This window comes from Neofelis nebulosa, chromosome 6 (genome assembly GCF_028018385.1).
Source record: "Neofelis nebulosa isolate mNeoNeb1 chromosome 6, mNeoNeb1.pri, whole genome shotgun sequence".
NCBI classification, from domain to species: Eukaryota; Metazoa; Chordata; class Mammalia; order Carnivora; family Felidae; genus Neofelis; species Neofelis nebulosa.
The window spans coordinates 7,109,563-7,127,068 of record NC_080787.1 but is presented as its reverse complement, the minus strand read 5'-3'; the positions used below and the strand labels follow the sequence as shown (position 1 = coordinate 7,127,068).

General features: G+C 53.6%; 1 protein-coding gene across 4 annotated transcripts; it reads left to right on the top strand.

The window, feature by feature from the left end:
• The first annotated feature begins 3,404 nt into the window (after positions 1-3,404).
• LOC131515249 (butyrophilin subfamily 2 member A2-like) lies at positions 3,405-16,728 on the top strand. 4 transcript variants are annotated; one of them, XM_058735987.1, is made up of 9 exons: positions 3,405-3,839; positions 4,685-4,799; positions 5,080-5,370; positions 6,103-6,450; positions 11,680-11,961; positions 13,320-13,520; positions 13,921-13,941; positions 14,042-14,068; positions 15,186-16,728. In XM_058735987.1, the coding sequence occupies exons 3-9, from the start codon at positions 5,286-5,288 to the stop codon at positions 15,806-15,808; spliced, it is 1,587 nt and encodes a 528-aa protein (XP_058591970.1). In that variant the 5' UTR covers positions 3,405-3,839; positions 4,685-4,799; positions 5,080-5,285; the 3' UTR covers positions 15,809-16,728. The 4 variants fall into 4 exon arrangements, with proteins under 4 accessions (XP_058591970.1, XP_058591969.1, XP_058591968.1 ...); XM_058735986.1 differs by having other exon boundaries at positions 3,405-3,925; XM_058735985.1 differs by lacking the exon at positions 3,405-3,839 and adding an exon at positions 3,932-4,083.
• The last annotated feature ends 778 nt before the right edge of the window (positions 16,729-17,506 follow it).

Here is a 17,506-nt window from a genome sequence, read left to right as displayed (position 1 = left end):
CATTCCAAGCTACTTCATACTTTCTCACTCCCCTGTTATTGTATCTCTGAACTCGTCGTTCCTCACTCATTCACAAGGGGGGTGTGGGGCCCAAGTCGTCGGGACAGGTCCTCAAGAGCATCTAGTCCCTTCTTGTGATGTCAGTGGAGAAGGGAGCGCTTCTCTCAGCAGGTGTCAAAGACTGGACAGAAGGCATCCCAAGGGGCAGTCCCCGAGGCCCCCTGCTCACAAAAGCCTATTGGAGGCATTCCTGACTCTTACTGGGAAAGGCCAGGTACCTAGGGCCAGACTGGCGACAAGGCTGGGAATGGCCAGGCATTTAGGAGCCAAGGATGCCCAGATAAACACAACCCACTGATCATTTTAGAGCATAAACTGCGAGTTACTCCTACACGTATTTCAGGTACAGTGTCGGTGCCTTGAGCATTTCAGAACTGTGTTCTACTTGACAGGGGTGCTGAAGTCATGGGGGGTGGAATGCATTGATGTCTGCAACTTACTTTAAAAGGCACGAAACAAACAAACAAACAAACAAACAAACAAAAAAACAGGACCGGAAATAAATAGTGGGGCACCTGGGTGGTGGAGTCCATTAACCATCCAACTCTTGACCAGGATCTCACAGGTTCGAGCCCCACATCAGGCTCTGCGCTGACAGCACGGAGCCTACTTGGGATTCTCTCTCTCTCCGAATTTCTCTTTGCTTTCTCTCTCTCTCTCTCTCTCTCTCTCAAAATAAATAAATAGACATTTACAATTTTTTTTTTAATAGAAAGAAAGAAATACGAATGAAGAGGAGGATGAACAGGATAGATTATAACAAAGTAAGCAACCGTCCAGAGCTGGTCTGGCCGCTCGGACACACCATCTTGGCACGCAGCCCCCAGGGCTCCTGCTCATTTTTCTGTGGGACCTGGGGACAAATGCGGAGTTCCTGCTCCAGATGCACCCGAAAGAGCTCCACCAACACCCCCCCACCCCCCCCACCCCCCCACCCCCCCTCCCACCCCCCACCCCACCCCTCCAGCCACCTCAGCTGGTCATGAGTAGGAAGCCTGCGCTGCCTTCCCACTGTTTCTGCAACGCCTTTGAGCCCTCTCTCGGATCAAAGGCCCCCCAAGACACCTCTGCGTTGGAGAAGTGGTTTCCGACGCCTCTAACCCAGTCTCAGCAAGAGGGCGTCAGAGAAAACGTGGCCTGGAGTCTGGGCTCGTGTTAGGGAATTTGGGGGAGGGTTCAGGGAGGGGATGCTGTCAGGGAGGTGGGGCAGGGGCGGTCCTGCAGGTGGGCATCTTCCTAAATCCTGTCTGGGGGAAGGCTGCATCTCACGAGGCTAAAGCTGTCACTGGAGGAGGGGCAGCGGTCCCTCAAAGCCAGGACAGGAGGATGGCTGGGCCTGGCTGCGGTGTGGAACAGCGTTCACGGTTCTCTCCGTGTTCGTACGCAGTTGTCGCACGGTCTCGTTTTTTGTCTGGATCCGTCACAGTGATAACGTCTGATGTCGATGTTCCCTGAAATTGCTTACGGCCATCAGGACACTGAGTCCGGGCCGATGTCCAAGGGTTGCATTTCTCCTCAGGGCGCCCTCTTGGCCTGTGGCTTCTGGCTGGGTTTGGTCAATGGGGAGCCAGGGCAGATGGAAGAAGGGGAGAGGAGGGAGCACTGTGGGCGCACTATCCCCGTGGGCTCTATCCCTGCAGGGCCACTGCTCGCTGGCCACACTCCCCTTCACAGCTCACGGCTCCTCTTAAGAGAGCCCTGCCTGCACGACCGCCTTCTTTTAGGTCTCCAAAACGGCCTCTCTGCCTCCTCCCCTTTGGGTTAGGGGTGGGTGGTAACGGGTCCCCTGTTCCTGGCCCTGGGGTATAGCTCCATCCCGCATTTTTGTGAACAGCTCCCTACTGACCCCTTCCTGAAGTTCCCAGTGTGAGCGTCCCCTCCGAAGCCTGTTGAGTCTTGCTGATGCTGGTGGCCCCGAGATCGCTGGCTCACAGCTCCTTGTCCGGCGCTGGGTTCTGACAGAGGTTCATACTGAAACGAAGGGTTATGAAGACGGCAGGATCCGCCTGGAGCGCACGTCCACCGGCTTGTGTCCCCGGCCCCAGGCACAGTGGAGACCCGCCAACGGAGAGAGTCTGCCGGGCCTCGGCGGTGCCTAGGGTTGCAGACGGAGAGGGTCTGTGCGGCTGGAGAGAGCGCTGGGGCACGTGTGTCCTGTATCATCAGAATTCCCCCTTCAGCCAGGAAGGGATAGCCGGGGACCTGGGACCGGCGTCACAGGTCAGGACCCCACGCAGCCTCGGGTAGAGCGGCTGTTCCAAGGAGGATGTCGATTCTCTGCCGGTGACTTGTGTCTTTGCAGGGACGGTGAGACACAGAGCGGCAATCCCCAGCCTTCTCCCTCCAGAAATGTGTCTTTCCCCCACGAAGCTGTCTCCCCCCACAAACATTTCCTGCGTGTTGCCTGTGGGCCAGAATCTGTGACAGGCGACGAGAAGTGGTGAATACTAGATCCTTCAGCAAAGATAACGTGACAAAACGGGGCGGGGGGGAATATATACAACTCACACCTTACACAAAAATCGAATCTCCTTCAAATAGAAAACAGCCCAGTAGAGAAATGAGCAAAGGACATAAATTATTAGCTCGCAGAAAAGGAAATGATACATGACAGGATGTGCAATGTCACTCCGTAGAGAAAACAGGCACAGACGTCAGAGCGCCCTTCTCCAGAAACGATCATTCTCACTGTTGGACAAAGCGTGTGACAACGTTTCCACCTCGTTCCTTCCGTCTTAGTTCAGGTGCCCCAAAAGCTGACTTTTGAGTCAAGGTCGAGGTCGTCGATGTGGGAAATGACCCCCCGGGGGAAACCAAGTTCAGAAATAAATAAAAGGAAAAAAAAGTCAACCAAGTGAAAAAATGGCATAAAGGGTACATTAACTAGTTGGTTACCATGTGGGCAATGGGGCTCAATCCCACCCAGTGTTCTCAGAATCCTCGCAGCAGGGGTGGGGAGCCTGGGCCATTTACCCACAGCCCCATCCGCCCCTGGGGGGGGCTAACTCCCCTGCACTTCCAGGTCAGGCTGTGTACATGCGAAGCAGCAAGCATCCTTGTGTTAGAGAAAGCTCTCAGGTGGGGAAGAAGGAAAGCAGGCACCTGGGGAGCCACCTGGCAGGAACCTTCCGCCTGAGGGGGTCGGGGAGGGGGGGGGGGGTGGGATTGGACATCAACGGCGTCTGTTTACCAGGCTCTGCCCCTGAGAGTGCAGTGAATGCCTGATCAGATCCGTCGGCCCTCCCTCGACTCCCATCCGTTTAGCCCTGCTCACTTCCTGTCTTCCGGTAGGCGTCCCTGTGATAAGGCCCCGCTGCCCCCTCCCCGCCCCACCGTGGACTGGAGCTGGTGGGGGCGTCCCACCCAGGCCGGGCCAGAGGGCAGGCCTTGCACATTTGACTGCCCGCCGGGGCATGGCGTGGCACTTAGCCGTTTCACTCGCGCACTGGACAACTGCTGTGTGCGGCGCCCCCCGCTGGGACTTGCAGGGGCGAGGGGGACAGAGGAATCCCAGGGTGCAAGTTATCTGCGGGGACGTGCAAGGTCCCTAACCTACGATAACGCGGGACAGAATATAGTAACAGGGAAAGCCTCGGGGGTCAGAAGAGTCTGAGGACGCTCCAGACCGGGAACGCCTGGAGTCGTTCTTGGAGGGGCCAAGAAGGCGGGGCAGGGATTCGAGAGGCGGAAGTGGAGAAGGATTAGGGCGAGAGAGAGCTGGGCCGGCAGCAGCGGGGTAGGAGGCCAGGGGAGCCGTTGCTGGTGTGTTAGCTGCACGGGTTTGAATCGAAGCAGAAGGGAGTTGGAGGCCTTCGGGGAAGCATTTGGGCCCTTGGGGAAACATTAAGAGATGTGCTTTGGGAAGGTGACTTTAGAACAAAGCTATACGATGGTCGGATTGAGGTCTGCGGGGCATGGGAGGGGGGCCGTGTGGGTGTAGAGGACGTTGGACTCAACCAGACCGACAGAGCGTGACGCCCAAGGAGAAAGCCTTTGTTCAGTGCCACCTTCCTGTCCCCGCTGGTATGTCACCTCCCTGGGGTGACTCAGCATCTCACACTCGCATCCTTAGCATCTCTCACTCAATAGTTTTTGAAGGAATGACAGGGCGCCCGTAATGGCCACGGCACCTTCTTTACTACCTCTGCACCCCTCCCTGCGTTCCCTCCTTCTCTCTCCGGTGCCCTCCTCTCTGCTCCCCACAAACCCAGCAACTGGGACAGATTCCTCTGGCTTTGGAAAGAGGGCGGCTTGTCTTTGTCTCATCACCCCCAACTCCAGCCGCTACACACTCAGATATCTCTCCTGGTGGTTACCTCGCTTCCGGAAAAAAGAAAAGGAAATTTTTAAAAGGTCAGCTCATCTCAAAAGGCTGTCTGCAGCGGTGAGATTTTAAAACTGTCTGTGTATTCTGCCTAGTAACTGGTGAGAGAGTAGGCTCAGGGATACCATTGGCTGGGCCCATCCACAGTCGGCCAATCCTGGGCTCTAGACCATTCATTGCGATCTTGGGACTCCGCGGTCAGAGTGGACCTAGTCTCAGGTCCTGCCGCTGGGCACTCCGCGAGTAAGGGAAGGCGAAGGTAAATTTTTTTGTTTTTTGTTTTTTCTTCTCCGATTTCAGGGCGGTTTGTTCTCTGTTTGTGACTATGAGATTAGACAGAAGACGGACCACAGGAAAATCATCAGTTAGTTGAGCGTCAGAGGAGAAAAGAGAACGCAGAAGTTAATTCTAGAAGGTAGGAAAGGCTGGGAGGAGGGGTAGCGCTACCCCTCTGGGGGCAGGGGTGGGGCGGTAGGTGGGAACCCACTCTGTGGGCGGCGGGGTCCCCGGGAGAGGAGCCGCTTCCCGGTGGTACCTCCCAGCGCATCCCGGGATTCCTGGGGGGTTGGGGGGGGAGGGGAAGGGCATGGAAAAATATCAGGTGACAGCTGAAGAAACTCAACTCTGGCCGGAGAAGTGAGCCGGGGAGGGCGGAAAACTGCCTCCCCGATCATTGTGTCGTTGGCTTAATCCAGGGAACGTCTAATGAGCCCATCCGTCGTCGGGAGGTACCCGAACCCGGAGACAGCGTGGGGCGCGCTGACGATCCCCCCGCGGCTACAGGAAAGCTGGACTTGGATCGGAGCTGGGGCCCCGTCTCCTCGGCCGGTGTCTCCACGTCTGGTGCCCCCAGGCCTCCGGTCGGGCGCTGACCCTCCCGGGTGCCTGGTCGGTGGCGCTGATGGAGCCCGCGGCCGCCCCCCGCTGCCGCGCGCGGGGCTCGCTTCTCTTCTTGGCGCTCCTCTGCGGGTGTGCCCTGCTCTCAGGTAGGGGGCGCCCCAGCTCCCGCAGCCTTGCAGAGGGGAAAATGCACGCCCGAGTCGGGAGGGTCAAGAGGTATTGCAGTTGGGGTCAAGCACCTTCCATTCTGCACCGGCTCCTTGATTTCACACCAGCGCCGCCTGGTAGGAGAAACACGGTGAGAGCCCCAGAGGCGGGCTGCACGGACAGGGTTTGCGTTTTTTGAGCGGCGACGTTTAAACTAGTAAAAAGAAAACAGACGAAGTGCGCTTTCATAGGGTATCTGGCTTAACTCCAAATAACCCCACTAGCGCTATTTGAACTTTGAGCTGATGTGAAATACCTCCCGGTGAGATAGATAGCATTTCGTATTCTAACATCTCCGCATTGCGTGTGCGTGTACCTTACATTTACAACACATTTCAGTTGGGACTCGCTCAAGTTGAGGCTACACTCCAGGCCCTGTGCTAGACTGGGGGATGGACAGTGTCTGCAAGCACGGGGTCTGGGAGGTCCTCGGGATGTGCTGTTGGTACTTTGTTCGCAAAGGAGGAGCAGCCCCAGGGGCGGAGAACCCCACCGGGTGTCTGGTGCCCCAGACCGCGGCTGCTGGGGGCTGCTGGCCCCCAGAATCCGCAGCTCAGGAAGCCCCTGGGCCCTGGGAAAGCCTAAGTCGTCCCCCCAGAGTATCTGCTTCCTTTCCTGCCTTCCATATTCGATGGCTGTGCCCCGTCTGATTCTGCTCCTCTGTCGAACAGCCCAGTTTACTGTCGTGGGTCCAGCTGACCCAGTCCTGGCCATGGTGGGAGAAGACACCACATTTCACTGCCACCTGTCCCCCGAGAAGAACGCTGAGGACATGGAAGTGCGGTGGTTCCGGACTCACTTCTCGCGGGCAGTGCTCGTGTACAAGGGTGGACGAGAGAGAACCGAGGAACAGCTGGAGGAGTTCCGAGGAAGGACGACCTTTGTGAGCGACGGCATCAAACAGGGGAGCGTGGCGCTCGTCATACACAATGTCACAGCGCACGAGAATGGCATCTACCACTGTTACTTCCAAGAAGGCAGGTCCTACGATGAGGCCATCATGCGGCTGATGGTTGCAGGTGTGTCCTTTCATTTTGCTCGGTTGCTTTTTCAGTGTCGCTCGTAGGGAAAGTTTCTCTCCTCACCTCAGGCCCGTGGCAGACCAGCACATTTGTGCCTCGAATCCTCTTTAAGCGGGGAGAGTGGCTTCCTCCTGCCCCAGGACCACTGTGGGCATCGACCACCTGCTACACTGTGGGCATCGGTTCTCGAGACGTAGGCACGGGACTCAGCTACAGCCTTGAGCCAGGGAGAATGTTTAGTCCCTAGAGATGGTTCTTTTTTTTTTTTTTAAATAAGCTTATTTGTTTTATTTTGAGGGAGGGGGAGGGGCAGAGAGCGAGGGAGAGAGAATCCTAAGCGGCCTCTGCGTAGTCAGCGTGCAGCCTGACGTGGGGCTCGATCCCACGAACCTCGAGCTCATGACCTGGGCGGAAACCAAGAGCCAGATGTTCAACCAACTGAGCCACCCTGGCGCCCCTCTAGAGATAATCCTTATGCCTACTCAGAGATCTCTGGGGGTCCTCCTTAGTAACTTGTTCTAGAATTCGACCTTTTTTGTGTGTAATACAATACACATACAGAAAAACTTATGAAACATGAATGTACAGATTACCGGACGACTGTGAACTGTAGCCCATGTGACCGCTACTCATATCAACGAATAGAGCCCTGCCTTCTCCTGACCGGGCGAATTCGGCCCACCATAACAAAATACCCCATAGACCGGCTTAAGCGACACAAATTAATTTTCTCACAGTTCTGGACGAAGGTCGAACTGTCCACAGGTTTGGTGTCTCCTGAGGCTTCTCTCCTTGGCTTACAGATGGCTGCCGTCTCACTGTGTCCTCACGTGGTCCTCCCTCTGTGTCTTCACGTGGCCTTTCCCTTGTGTGGACCCACCCCTGGTATCTTTCTCTGTGCTGATCTCTTCACAGCCCAAGGTATTGGACGTGAGGGCTCCAACACGTGAATGGGGAGGGGCATAGTTCAGTTCATAACATGCCGCCTCTCAAAACCCCCAACTGACACGTGTTCCCAGAAGTGCTGTATAATGGGAAATACTCATCTTCATCTTTTAGAGATACGACAAATTTGGTTGCCAAAATGCTTGTACCAATATATACTCTTACCAATAGTATATGGTGCTCCATACATTTGCCATCGGGTCCGAAGACAAGTTTTTCACATTTGAATTCAATTCGTTCTCTTTTTTAAAAAAATCTTTTTAAATACTCATTTATTTTTGAGGCAGAGAGACACAGAGCATGAACAGGGGAGGGGCAGAGAGAGAGGGAGACCAAGAATCCGAAGCAGGTTCCGGGCTCCGAGCGGTCAGCACAGAGCCCGACGTGGGGCTCGAACTCACGAACCTTGAGATTGTGACCTGAGCTGAAGTCGAAGTCAGCGGCGCTCAACCCACTGAGCCACCTAGGCGCCCCAACCCATTTCTTCTTTCTAGTCAGTTGCTTTTTATGACTGGGAGGGTCAAACACTAACCTTGACCCTTTTCACTCCCCTTCCTGAATTTTCTCCTCAGCATGTATAGCCTTCTGGTGTAGTATGCACTTTGCTTATTCATCCTGCTTATTATGTCTCTTCCACTAGAGGGATTTTTTTTTTCCTATTCTGCTCCTGTTGTATGCCCATGTCTGGGGCATAGTAGGTGCTCAACGAATAGTAATTGAATGGATAAATGAACTTGCTGCATAAGGCTCTAGGTGCTGTTCATCATCTCATGCCTGCGCTGTCTTCATTCTGAGCCTCCGATCTGCTTCTTCAACCTTTTCCTGTGAGCCTGTGGTCAGTCCAAATTTTTAATCGTCTTTGATGTGTGTGTTAGTCAAGGCAGGGTGATGCTCTGGTAACAAGCAGCCCTCAGCACTCAGTACGTTAAAATAACAAAGGTCCGTTTCTGACCATGAAACGTGTCCTCATGAGTCAGGTGGGCCTCGACTTCACAGGGACCTTCCTCGGGGATCTGGAGCTTTGCAGTTCCCCTTGGCAGAGGGAAAGAGCTTGGCAAATCCCCTCCTGGCTCACAAAGCCTCTGCCGGTGAGGGGCGGCATTTATTTACACTCACATTTCATTGACCAAAGCCAGTCCCGTGCCTCACCGCACTGGAGAGCGGAAACACAATCCCAATCGTGTGCCCAGGTGAACTGAAAATTGTTGGTGGACGGCACCAGAGTACCTTTTCAGGCTTTTGTCACCGGATTTTTTTTTTTTAGCTTTATAGTCCAAATCACAACCAGAACCAATCAGGAACTGAGTAACACCAGCAGTTAGTCACCACTATATCTCCAGCATCTAGCGGATTGCTTGACATCTAGTAGGTACTTAAAAAATAGTTGTAGGGGTGCTTGGGTGGCTCGGTCAGTTAAGCGTCCTACTTGGCTCAGGTCATGATTTCGCGGTTGGTGAGTTCCAGCCCAGTGTCGGGCTCTGTGCTGACAGCTCAGAGCCTGGAGCCTGCTTCAGATTCTGTGTGTCTCTCTCTCTGCCCCTCCCCTGCTTGCTCTCTCTTCTCTCTCTCAAAAATAAATAAACATTAAAAAATATGTTTAAAAATAGTTGTAAAATGATTGAGTGGAAAAAAAGAAATTGCTGATATCAAAATTTCAGAGTGGGAAAATTTACCTTTGGGCTCCCTCTCATCATAGACATTCGCAAGTTCATTCAACAAATGCTCAACAAGCCCTTCCTATGTTTAAGTCACTGTTCCAAGAAACCGAGGATAAATCAGTGAACAAAATACGCAAAGTTTCCTGCCCTCATGGAGCTCACATTCTAGAGAGTGCAGACAGCCAATAAACATGATAATTAATTACACTGGATCTTATATCCTGTGGTGGTGAGCACTGTAGAGAAAAGAAAGCAGAGAAAGGGTTGGAAGTGCTGGGGGGGGGGGGGGTAGTGGGGAGAATGGCCAGAGCCAGCTTCCCTGCAAGGATGGCAATTGAGCAGAAGCAGAACGGAGGGGGTGAGCTGTGCCCCTCTGGGCAGAGGGACCCGATGTGAGGCCCCATCTGGCACCGCACCCGGCCCCTGGCGTCTAGAGGGAGGACCACGTACTTTGTCACTCACACTCTCTGATTTTGAGAGTAAGAAGCATGGGGACAACTGGAATCCACCAGAGCTGTCCAGCAAACTATGACATATGGACATCCCTTGTCTTGATAAACATTGATTTTTGCCTTTTTCCCCCCCTTTGCCCAAATACTGACCGTAGTGAGAGTGCCTGATGTGTACAGATGAGTTCATTACAGTGTGATTAATCACCAAGCCTGCTGACCCCAAGGGAAAGCCGTGGGAATGGAACCGAGAGGAATCTCGCAGGGTTTCAGAATAGAAGTGGCATTTAAACCGAGATTTCTAGGAGTTTTTTAATAATGGTTTTAAGGTATGATCTCACCATCGGGGCCAGTGTGTTATATCTTAAAAGAAACATTTGAAGACTGGAACAGCCTTTAAGACACACATAAATCAATGGCATTTCAGTGGATCAGACCCATGGAAGTAAGGCTTAGGGGACAGTGAGGTCCCCCCTAAGTAGGCCTCGATTCACAAATGGTAGGAGCCCCCATCTTTGTTACTGAGAAGGGCAACCTTGTATGTAGTTAATAGAAAATATTGTGGCAGGAAGATTTCTCACCCTGGTGCTCTGACTCTGTTCACAGCAGCCCTGCACAGGCGACCGGGATGGGTCTGTATGCGGTGGGAACCCTCTGTCCTTTCCCTGTAAACGCGACCCTGGCCTGGCCTGCCCTGCTCCGAGCTGAATTGTGGAATTGTTTGTTCGTTTCTTGTTTTCTCATTTGGTTAATTGGCTGGCTGGTTTCGTCCTTAAGTCTGTTATCTAATGCTTGCCCTTACTGAACCCAATTTTGTAGAATTTCCTTCCAACCTGCCCAATTCTTGTGAGCCTTGTCATGCTTCAGAGTTTCTGTGTGAGCCTTTCCATACGCAACTAGTCTTTCTTTCTTTCTTTCTTTCTTTCTTTCTTTCTTTCTTCTTGGCAAAAATCAGATGGAGGAGGTAGCACTAAGGCTTAAGCGACTGCTTTGATTTTGTCTTTTTGCCTCTTAATTTGTCTCAATTTTATATTTTAATTTGGTGTCTATAGCCCGAACAAACGAATTACTTAGAAGTTTGGATGAGACAATGTGGTCCAGCAATAAACTGGAATTTTATTTTGCCCTGTTGTTCTAAAATAAATAAAAATAAAATAAAATAAGATAAAATAAACTAAAATAAAGTAAAACAGTTTGGATGATCGCTGGACCCCTGGCTAATGGGGCAGAAGTCTCCTAAGACTGTGCGTTTTCAGGTCTTGCATTGGTATTCCCTTTTATTTTTTTTTAATTTTTTTAAATTTTTTATTTTTTTTTTAGTATTCTCTTTTAAAGATAGGATAAGTTGAAAAAATCTGGACTCAGGATTTTGTGTGATGTTCTGCTGACATTGAAGACATGATATTGTTTCTTGAGGATCCCACGAGCATTCAGATCTTTCTACTAGGTAGATGTTGTGGAGGGACTTAAGGAACTCACCTCGCTGACTGAGCCCCCCGGGAGGTAAACTTCCCTAAATTGGGGGAAGGGTAGGTTTCATATTCTAGTTCTGTCCATCCTCCTAAAATCCAACCACTCCTTATGACCTGCGGTCATGTGAAACCCTAATTAGCCAGGAGAGAAGGGACAGTGTCTCCAGGTCAAAAGCTTCCTAAGACTCTGCTGGCCTGGCAGGTTTCTGTCCTTGTCATGTGATTCTGGAGCTTCGGGAAGCCAATGCTACTGAGAAGTCCTCCCAGGACAGGAAGTGAAATCCTCAACCTGCCCGTCTCAGGCCAGAATGCACATTCTCACCCAGCAGTGAACAAACTAACCTCTCTCACTGAATCGAATCGGTCAACGAACACTTAGGAGACAGACGGATGCGTGCCACTGTGACGGGGTCATAGGTAGAGCACAAAGCAAAGTGCCGTGTCATCCTGTCCTCAGAGATCTCACGATCCATTGGCATCTTGGTCTCCTGGTGTTCTCTTGCTTCCTTCCCTCTGTCCCTCCCTTCCTTCTCCCCCCCCCCTTCATGGCAAGGGTGCTGTAGGCCACTCTGGCCACTCTGGCCACTGGCCACTGGCCGTCTGTCTCCTTCCCTGGGCTCTCCTCACCGGGGGCTGATCTAAAACACTTTGGCTAAGACACTGTTGTTGCCTTTTTAGCTGAGCCCTGGTCTCTGTCCCCAGGCCTGGGCTCCAAGCCCCTCATTGAAATGAAGGGCCATGAGGACGGGGGCATCCGGCTGGAGTGCACATCCGTAGGGTGGTACCCAGAGCCCCACGCGGTGTGGAGGGACCCTTACGGTGAGATCATGCCCGCCCTGGAGGAGGCTTACACTGTGGACGCAGACGGCCTCTTCACGGTCACCGTGGCCGTGATCATCAGGGACTGCTCTGTGAGGAACGCGTCCTGCTCCGTCAACAACACCCTGCTTGGCCAGGAGAAGGAAACTGTGATTTTCATTCCAGGTTGGTTCCCTGCCCTCTGGAGGCCCATCAGGTGGAGGCAGGATCCTCAGACGGACAGACTGGAGCCTGGGGAGGTAGAAACATGGGGCAGAGGGGTCCTGCGCCCCACAGAGCTGGAGGCCGCTCCCCTCGTCCCACGGGGAAAACCAAACAGTCTTCTCTGAGGGTCGATCTGGTGGTTTTTTCCTCTGCTCTGGTCCCGATCCTGCAGCGATTTTTATTGTTTTATTTTTGTTAAAGTGTGTTTATGTATTTAAGTAATCTCTGCACCCACCGTGGGGCTTGAGCTCATGACCCCGAGATCAAGAGTCACCTGCTCTTCTGACTGAGCCAGCCAGGGGCCCCCGTGGCCATGTTTAAACACTCAGAACAGTCACAAGTGGAGAACGGTACGGACAAGTGGCTACCTACAGCCGGAGGTGCTGCCTGGTCTCCCTTCCTGTCGGTGGAATTTCTCAAGGGAAGCGAGGGGTGGGCGGGACTCTATCTACACGCACACACATTCGTCCAACGGATACTTAGCAAGCATCACCTGTGCTCAAGGCCCTGTGCTAGAAAGCAAAGATAAATCAGTGAACAAAACACATAAAGATCCCTACCCTCATTCTAGAGTAGCAGAGAGCAAGAGGTGCAATAATTAATTAAACTGCACACTATATCAGATGACGATAAGTAGCGTAGGAAAATTAATTGGGGGGAGGGAGGGGAGTGCCGGGGGGTATGGGGGAGTTGTAATTACAAAGAGGATGCTCAGGGAAGTCGTCGCTGAAAAGATGGCGGTTGGTCAAGTGAGGAATGAACCGGGCAGATATTTGAGGACCCAGCAACCCAGGAAGCAGGGGCAGCACGTGCAAAGGGCCTGAGGCAGGGGCCTGTCTAGCAGTTTGGGGGAACCCCAAAGGGCAGGTGTGGCTTGTGGGCAGGCGGAGCGACGTCAGTGAGTTGGTCCAAGTGAGATAGGACACACTGCAAGGTTTTAAGCAGAGAAGTGACGTGATCTTGCCCTGGCTGCCGTGCTGAGGATAGACTGCAGACAGTATGGGCAGCGGCCCAGAATAAGGGATTGCAAAATCTCAGGCAGGAAGGAAGGGATGGTACCTCGTGCCTGGTGGTGGCCAGTTAGCTTGGTTCACCCCGATCCTTCCCACGGTGACTCAGGTGTGCTGCCTTTCTGTCGCCTGGGCCCCCAGCCCCGGCGATCGCCGCAGGATGAGCCGGGGTAGGGCCAGGGGCCCTCTCTGGGGTTTCTGAGAGAGAAGGTAGCAGAGCAGGGAACCCAGGGAGCTCTTCCAATGGGGCTCTCTCATCCCGGGGCTCCTTTTTCTCACGAAATGGGGCTTTTCGGGCTCCCTTTTCAGAATCCTTGCCCCCCGGCGCACTCCCCTGGATGGCGGGCCTCGCTGCCCTCCCGCCTTCTCTGCTGCTCCTCGTCGCTGGAGTCCTCTGTCTCGCCAGGAAGGTCCACCGGGAGAAAGAGGTTGAGAATGAAGAGAGAGAAACTGCATGCCAGGAACTGGGGAAAGAAGATGTGGAAAAAGAGAAAGAACGTGAGATCAGAGGTAAAAGAGTAGGAGGACAGGTCACGGTCACAGGGGGACACAGCTCTGACAGCTAGAAGCCCGGGCACAGGGAGGCAAGAAACAGAGGCGGCAGCAAGGGCCTGGGAACGGTGGCATCTTGTGACCCGCCCCCCGCCCTCGCAGCTTGCTTCCACTCTGCAGAGTCCCCGCCACCCCCCTGCCCACAGGCCTGTCTTGTTGAACAGAAGCAAACCCCATGAACACTCAGAAGGTCCACCCCGGGCTCACAGACTGTTTGTGGAACGTTGACAGTCCCATAGGCAGGAGGGGAGGGGGCCCGTGGTGTTCACGAAAGGCCAGTCCTTCCTCGTTTGATTCAAACTCAAATTCTCTTATTTCTTCCATTGAGGACACTCACGTGCGTCTGTTTATTTTTCAGAGCATCTTCAAGAAGAACTGCGTAAGTGTGGCATTTCCTGACGCGTCCCGTGCCGTTGTCGGTGCTCTGCTCCGTTTGTCCCCCCTCCCGGAGCTCACCTCTGCCTGTCCCTCTGTTGCAGGATGGAGAAGAACCCTGCTACATGCCGGTGAGCCTCCGACACTCCCTCACATCCACAACTCCTCCCCACTGGCCAGCCACCAGGGCCGATTAGCGCACACAAACTGGGGTGCAGGCCAGCTGGGGGGGGGGCGCTGGGGTCAGCTCCCTGGCAGTAACCCCCGCAGCCCTGGGTCCCAGCTCTTAAGAAACGCCTTTCTGCTTCCCAGGTTACTGTGTGTCTGGCCTGGGAGGGAAGGGGGGATGGGTGGCCGGGGAGGGGGGTGCGGGGACAGGATCCTAATGCCTCATCCCCACGAGCACTGTGCCTCCGCTGGTTTCTCCCCTTGTGCTCCAAAGCGCCAAGGAGTCCAGGCCGTACCAGATCCCATGGTCCTCGGACCTTTCCTCTTTGGGTGAACTTCCAAACTGTCAGAGTCAGGCGTATCAACAACGCGGGGAAGGGAGAAAGTCACTTTAACGCGACAGAAATGTAGCTGGGCTGAGTACTGACAGCGGTGGTGGGGAGCCGTCCGCGGGATGGCAGGGGGCCCAAGCGTTCCCCGTGTCCAGAGAGGTCACCGACGGAGACTTCACACCCGTGTTGATAGAGCAGAAGCAGGGTGGCCTGTGGAGACCTTCTCCTGTCTTTGTCCCCTGTGAAGGATGCCCTTGTGAGTCACTTCAATCAGCTGTCGCCCGGTTAAGCTGGTGGAACACACCCAACCCGCGAAAGGACCTCTTGCTGCCCAGGAATCCGCAGGGAAAAACTGGCCTTAACTGCTTCATTGGGAGAGGGGGGCTCTTGGCTGGTTTAGGCCCCGCTTGGGAACTTCCTAGGTAAAGAGAGTCCCAGACACCTTCCGTCTTGAATAGACAAGGGGGCAGATCTGAGGATAACGGCAGAAAGCAGGGGCCACTAACTTCAGTTCATTTGCTAAAGTCCCCCCACTGTTTAGGGTTGTCCCCGGCCTGAGGCAGTGTCCCCTCACTCGGGAGACAGACCAGCAGCCTCAGCAAGTCTGTGAGCCGGCTTCCTGCCCGGGAGCAGGTGCAGGGGGCCTTCCCCACGGGGATCTCCCACCACCTTCCGGGGCCCTCTCCGGGGTCCGGGAGTAGCACCGTCTCCTGAGACCCCAGACCTAACCGGGAGACTTCCTCTGCAGCTGACGTGGTCCTAGACCCAGACACGGCACATCCTGAGCTGTTCCTGACAGAGGACCGGAGAGGTGTGAGGCGAGGCCCCTCCAGGCAGAGTGTGCCTGACAACCCCGAGAGGTTCGACTGCCGGCCCTGTGTCCTGGGCCTGGAGAGCTTCTCCTCAGGGAGGCACTACTGGGAGGTGGAGGTCGAAAACGTGATGGTGTGGGCTCTGGGGCTTTGTAGAGACAATGTCGAGAGGAAAGGAGAGGCCTTACTGGTTCCTCGGAATGGCTTCTGGACCCTGGAAATGTTTGGAAACCAATACCGGGTCCTGTCTTCCCCCGAGAAGATCCTCCCCCTGAAAGAGCGCCTTCGCCGTGTGGGCATCTTTCTGGACTACGAAGCTGGAGATATCTCCTTCTATAACATGAGGGACCGGTCACACATCTACACGTGTCCCCGCTCACCCTTCTCTGGGCCCTTGAGACCCTTCTTCAGGCTGGGGTCTGATGACAGCCCCCTCTTCATCTGCCCAGCCTTCACAGGGGCCCGGGGGGTCGTGGTGCCCGAGGGCGGCCTGATCCTTCACAGGACGGCGACCCAGCGCAGCCACCAGGATCAGTTCCCTGGTCTCAGAGCCAAGTAGAGGGCCCCAGCACCCCTGGCAGGAAACAGGTCATGTGAAGAACCTCCTCCAGAGGCCGCCTGGACACCCTCTTCAGGCCCAGCCCTGCCTGGCCCTCATCAGGCTGTTGCTTACCTGATTCATTTGCTGGTGACCATGGGGGCACTGGCCGGTCTCAGAGCCGTGCTGCTACATGGCTCCCAGCCTGGAAGAAAGCGGGAGACAGTGACGGGTTTTAACATCAGCGTGACACAGTCAGCCTGATGCCCGGGCATCAGGCTCTGTGGACTCGGGGTGAGGGACACAGGACCCACTGTAAGGGGAGGGAAACCATAACAGGAGGTCAGGGACGGGGAAGCCAAGCCTGGGGGGTGGGAGGGGACAAGGGCCTGGGTGCTGTCCAGCCTCAGTTACAGCTATGGGGGCTGGAGAGCTGGTGGTCCCATTTCTATCCCTCCTCCCCCACCCCCCACCCGGAGATTTCCAGATTGCACTCCTAGCCTAGAACTGAGCTGAAGAAAGATGAAAGATGAAGACCCGTGTTGGCCTGGCTCGGGTGTCCCCTCAATAAACTGGGAGTCAGTATTCAGTGACTGAGTATGGCTTACGGGTTAAGGTCACAGCTGAGCTGGTGAGAACTGCCCCGAGTGGATCGCACGGTTCAGGTTCAGTGGGCAAAGCAGCAGTTTCCAACGTTTTGACCTCAGGCCACTTAAGTAAGATACCTCAAAAATTATTGAGGACCCCAAAGAGTCTTGCTCACTTGGGTTATATCTGTGAACATTTATGGCATTGAAGGTTGAAACTGAAACATTTAAAAACTGTATTTATAATTTATATGAAAATAGCAATAATAAACCAACGATAAGTTAATAGGAAAAACATGTTTTATGAAAAATCACTTGTTTCCAAAGCAAAATAAATGTTATTGAGAAATGTGGCATTCTTTAAGGTTTCTGCAAGTCTAATGTCTGGCTTCTCCTAAAAGATGGGCTGCACCTTCACATCTGCCGCTGCACTCAGTGTCGAAAACTTTGAGAGATTGAGAGCAAAAACATTATATTATTATTATTATTATTATTATTATTATTATTACTACTAATGGAGTCTTGGAGTGGTGGCGGTCTGGAGCTGATGGCCAAGAAAGAATTCTTGACACGTCTTTGGTGCAAAAAGGTGATTTTATTAAGGCACGGGGACGGGATCCGTGGGCAGGAAGAGCGGCACTGGGGTCGTGAGGAGTGACTGGTCATATACTAGGGACTTGGGGGAGGTCAAGGTAAAAGGCAGGGAGGCCCCCAGAAGGACTTTCAAATACTACAGGGGGCGCTTAAGATACCGGTCAAGCTAAGATTGTTGTCCCTCTGGTAAGGCCTTAGCATTAAGAGGGGAGGGGGTTCCTGGAGAAACGTCATACTCTGTATTTGCCTCAAGTACTTGTCAGTGGGCCGCAGGTTACACAGAAATTCAATGTTATTTACCATTTCCTTCTTGCCTTTATTCCCCACATCGCTAGGGAGGGGAAGGTCATGTTGGGGCTCCGGGAAACTGAAACTATAGGTTTCTGAAGATTAGACTCTTGATAAGATTGCCTTTTTCTTGTCCTTTACCAAGACATTTTGTAAACTGATGTCGACTCACGTCCTGCACGACTGTGATCTCTACCGGTTAACCATTTGCATTCCCCTTTCCCTTGTTCTTGGGCAGCCCGAGTGCCTG